The 5,062-nt window shown below is 44.6% G+C and overlaps 1 protein-coding gene across 4 annotated transcripts in view; it reads right to left on the reverse strand.

The window, feature by feature from the left end:
- Positions 1–5,062, reverse strand: part of LOC106960302 (dynein heavy chain 17, axonemal-like) — a 45,844-nt gene that overhangs the window by 34,488 nt on the left and 6,294 nt on the right. For 3 of the 4 annotated variants that reach the window (XM_015053337.1, XM_015053336.1, XM_015053335.1), the window contains exons 2-6: positions 4,353–4,738; positions 1,665–1,851; positions 1,490–1,589; positions 1,331–1,416; positions 1,128–1,253 (exon numbers count right to left, since the gene is read on the reverse strand). In XM_015053337.1, coding sequence (XP_014908823.1) covers positions 1,128–1,253; positions 1,331–1,416; positions 1,490–1,589; positions 1,665–1,851; positions 4,353–4,738 — 885 coding nt within the window. The remainder of the gene's footprint in view (positions 1–1,127; positions 1,254–1,330; positions 1,417–1,489; positions 1,590–1,664; positions 1,852–4,352; positions 4,739–5,062) is intronic. The other variant, XM_015053338.1, reaches the window with a different exon arrangement.

Raw genomic sequence — 5,062 nt, forward strand, 5'->3', positions numbered from 1 at the left:
AGCTAGCTGCACTATTAGCTTCTAGCTAGCTGCACTATTAGCTTCTAGCTAGCTGCACTATTAGCTTCTAGCTAGCTGCACTATTAGCTTCTAGCTAGCTGCACTATTAGGTGCCTTTAGCTTACAGGAACAGCGCCACGTCGCCAAACAAAAATAAACTCTTAGAGTCATAAATTAGAATTATTTAAATTAATTTAAATATTTAATTTAAATAATTAAAGGGGAAGAATTATGTCTTATTTTTGTCATATTTAGTAAAGGTTAAAGTCAGTTCAGGTCAGCTTTATTGTGAAATTTGGTTTTATTTTGAAAAGATTACTTCCTGTTGAGTCTTGCATTACATTAGAAACAACACTGTGTGGAGGGATTGCACAGCCAGCTAGCAAAACACTTTCTGACCATGTAAGCTGCGTAGTTTTTGGAATGAAAGAAAAGGAATTGTAGAACTGATTTTGTATCGTCATTTCTGTATTGGTATTTTTTAATAAAGAATTTTTTGTTAAATTCACGGTTTTACATGCATCCTTTATTTTTTCAAGAGTGTCTATCGAATGACACAGATATTGGATCAGTTGCCATAGCACTGATCAATAACCTTCAGGCTTAGTAGAGGCCACAGTGTTCAAAGCTTCGGGAAAAAGTAGCGACGTATAGTCCCTTATAATATTTAGTTAAATATGTGAATATGCTGACTCCATTTTATGTAATATCCATCCATCCATTTACACCTCGTGGGGTCAGGAGGTTCTGGTTAACTCTGCAGCGAGAGTTAACCTAATATTTATTTTAATTTATTAACTTTTAAGTGTGACCAGCAATTTGGTTTAAGATCCACTGGCTGGTTTGTTCATTGAGATTTAAGTCCATTGTAAGAAATGGCTTTTTATTGACTTTAATATTATTTTATCTGCATTTATTTATGTGTGTGCAGTTGGTGTTTTGTCCATAATGTTTTCATTAACACATCATTATCTTTATATGTCACATTTTCAAGCTTCCTGTTAACTTGTAACGTTTTCAACATTAAAACCCGCTGAGCCACAGATCCACAGCGCCTCCTTCAGACCAGAAGTGGAAGCAGCTGGACCCAGGACCAATAGAATCAGGGTTCTTCCGGGCTTCAGTACCAGCTGGATGTAGAGGTTGCAGATCTCCTGCAGCAGAACCACGGTCCTTCTGGGCCGGCAGTAGAACTCGGAGCCCGTCCACAGCAGGCCCACCTTGTCCATCACTGCTGCCACATTGTCCTTCAGCTGCCAATCACAGACAGACTTTCTGTCAGCTGACTGAGGACCAATCAGCTCCCAGCAGGTACAGCTGGTTCTGGTACCTGAAGGAAGTCCATCTCTAGAACCTCGCTGAGCTTCTGCTGGACAGGGGTCAGGTGCAGCGTGATGTCTTCGGCTTCCCTGACACCTGAGGGGACAGACAGACAGGTAGACAGATAGACAGGTGCCTCTGCATGTGTCCTGAGGACGCCGCTGTCCACCTTCCTGGACGTGTCTCTGGAGGTCCTGCAGAGCTGCCCAGTAGATGCTGTCTTCAGCCTTCAGGATGGAGCTCACCTGCTGGGCTTTGGCGCTCAGCAACTGAACACACAAACAGCCGCCATCAGAACGCTACTGTGACATAATCAGATGACATCATCAGGATGACATCGTCACCTGGTCCTGGATGAAGAGCAAGTTCTTCAGACGGTTCTTCCAGAAGGAAAACTCCTCTGAAGGGACGGGTTTCTGCCGGTCCAGAACCAGTCCAGACCAGTCCTGCTGGAGAAAGTCTGACACTAGCTCCACCCACTCCACCACTGTCTCCTCACAGGCGTGGAGCAGACGGGCCACCGACAGCTTCCTGTGGGAGGGGAAACACTGCCTGAGCTCTCACCTGCCGTCTCATCTGGAATGGCCCGCATTCGCACCTGGAATGGCCCACATTCCCGCCTGGAATTGCCCCACCTGGAATCGCCTGCATTTCCGCCTGGAATTGCCCCACCTGGAATCACCCACATTTGCACCTGGAATGGCCCGCATTTGCACCTGGAATGGCCCGTATTCGCACCTGGAATGGCCCGAATACCTGGAATCGCCTGTATTCCCGGCTGGAATTGCCCCCCCTGGAATCGCCCACATTCGCACCTGGAATTGCCTGCATTCGCACCTGGAATCGCCTGCATTCCCGCCTGGAATCGCTCTGGTCGTCTCACCTGAAAACACCGGCATCCCTATTATTTTCCGTATCTGACAGTCCTTTTTTCTAAACGACAGAAAAATCTGAAGACGGTAGAAAATTCTTTCATTTTGACAGATAATTTACACCCCGGAATACTTGGCGCCGACGCAAAGACATTTTTTACATTTACGCAGAGGACATTGCAGAAACAACTCAATTCGTCAAAATGTTGTTAATACCATCTCAATATCCTGTCTCACCTGGACAAATGCATCTTGCTGACTGGAGTTAATGGACAGGATGCTTTGGAGCAAGTGGCAGCGCATACAGAGCACAGGAAACTAAGCAGAACGACTCTGTTGTGCTGGCAGGAGGCAGAAGTTAATGCTGCCGCTCTGCTCTGCTCACCCTGCAGTTACAACAAGCGACAAGATGGAGCTGGGAGAAATTAAACAAAAGCTAAGAACAGGAGAAGTTACACTGCTTATTCAAATGGTGCTATAAAAACGGAAGCAGTAAATCTTAATCCAAAATCCAAATAATCTGTGGGGATTAATTCAGCTTTGGGCCTCAAATTAAAGTTAATTACAGTTGGATGGGTCCAGTCGGGCTGGATGCTTTGTTTCTCCTCCAGGTGTGAAGCAGGAAGTTGAGGATGTGGTTCAGGTCACAGCAGGTGAAGCGCTCATAATATAAGGGAAGGCCTTAAATTTCATTGTTTGTATGAAGTTATTGGGGCAGAGAAAAAGTTCATATGTTCATCTGTTTATGGGAGCCGGATTCTCTGTGCAGCTCGTTGAAAAACAACCAAATGAAAATTAAATGCAACTGAAGAGCATGTCATAAAAATAGAATACGATGATATTGTTTTCATGGCATCAGTCAAAAATGGCAGATAACAAAAGGATCTGCACACACACACACATTTGCGTGGCTATCTTTGTGGTGACTTTCCATTGACTCCCATTCATTTCTACAGCCTAACCCTTACCCTAACCTTAACCAAAACTCAATTCACACCTTAGTCCTAAATCTGACCTCTAGGGTTTGGCAATGTAGCGAGCACACTCGATGTATCGCAATATTTTCAATTTACAATAGTTAAAATGGCTATATTGCAACTACCCAGTATAAATTGTCGTTCAAATAAACTTTTCCCATCAAATTCAATGCGAGTATGGTTTATCTGACACCCTATGAATGCATCACTAGACCTTCCCCCTCCCAACCTGAAATTTTCCTACCAATCAACGTTGTGCGGAGAAAACAAACAACATGGTGACAGCGAGAGTTTGAGCCGTGAATGAGACGGAGGCTGAAGAGTCGGATGAACTAGTTCCAAACAGAATCAGCGCTGCATCAATAACTTGGCAGTAGTTTGGATTTTATATGGAGGATGTCGAACAAAATGATGTCATTTGCGAAACATGTTATAAAACTATTGCCACAAAAGGCTGAACCACAGATTTAATTCACCACCTAATCAGGCTATTCTTTTACATGCCGTTCATAGCCGGTAGAACTAGACCGTCACCGCTGCTGTTAGCCACGCTAACACAGCAGTGGTAGCTTAGCCACCGCTGTTATTAGCCACGCTAACACAGCAGTGGTAGCTTAGCCACCGCTGTTATTAGCCATGCTAACACAGCAGTGGCTGATTAGCCAATTTAAACACCTGCTTTACTGATGATCTGTCAGTTTGTGTGTAGGTCACTTTTTTATTTTTAAGCTGAACCAAAACACACCTTATTCCACAGCACATTTATATGTTATGTTTGTGAAAGTCAAGCATAACTGACCTTCTTCCCTCTATTTTTGTTCTTGGTTAAAACTTATGTCTCACCTTTTTATCTAGTCATAAACCGTTCTTTATATGAGCTTACATTTAAGTCTAGCAGGGAAATGGGGCGGGAGCTGGCCTGGGTGGCATCATGCTGCAAGGGGTCTACAGTTTAAAATAACATTGGAGCTCAGTTAAAAATATCGTGATTATATATCGTCTACTGTGATATAGCAAAAATATATCAGGATATCAGATTTTCCTCATATCCCCCAGCCCTACTCTGACCCCTGACCCAAAAACAGAGCTTCCCCTTGTGGGGACCAGGCTTCAGTCCCACAAGGTATCACACACACACACACACACACACACACACACCGTGTCTCACAGTGAACTGTCTTACTGTTCATTTTGGTCCACATGGAAACCATTGTCATGGAGACTGCTACATTCCTCAACAGAATCGTCATGGTGACTGTTATCAGAGTTATTGCTGCCAGTGAGGCTGAGGTTTTTCGGAGAAGGGTCCTGAACCAGCCCATTGGTGTTGCTGTTGTCGTTGTCATGGCAACCACCACCTTGATCAGGGCCACTGCGTGCGAGGAAGCGGTCGAGGTCATCCTGGTTACAGAGGGCGTCGGGTGGAGGAAGGAAGGTGAGTCCCTCCACCTTAGCCTCCACCACCTGAGCGGCGTTCTTCTGCTTCTCCAGCAGCTTCATGGCGTCCGGGGCCACGCCCACCGCCCAACTGCTGCTGTCCGCCACCCTGTTGAGGAGGGGGCAGGACACCTGGGGGGGACAGGGGACATGTCTTCGATCAGTTTGACTGCAGACATTGTTGGACTCAGATCATTTTTCATCTAGCAAGACATTCATTCAGTTTTCTGGCTTTTTTATTTGATCTTCTAACAGTTTTTATTTATTTATCCGCTTTGTATGAAAGTTCGACATTATTTGTGTAGCACATTTCAGCAGCAAGGCATTTCAAAGAGCTTTACCTCAAAAACACAAACATGCAAAGTCATAGAAAACAGGCAACTGAAGGGTTACATTTTGCCATCGTTACACATCCGATTATTGATCAATGTTTCATTGATTAAACGGCTCCAACCA

Source organism: Poecilia latipinna, unplaced genomic scaffold, assembly GCF_001443285.1.
Source record: "Poecilia latipinna isolate Pla-1442-1.1 unplaced genomic scaffold, P_latipinna-1.0 Scaffold1176, whole genome shotgun sequence".
In the NCBI taxonomy this organism is placed as follows: Eukaryota; Metazoa; Chordata; class Actinopteri; order Cyprinodontiformes; family Poeciliidae; genus Poecilia; species Poecilia latipinna.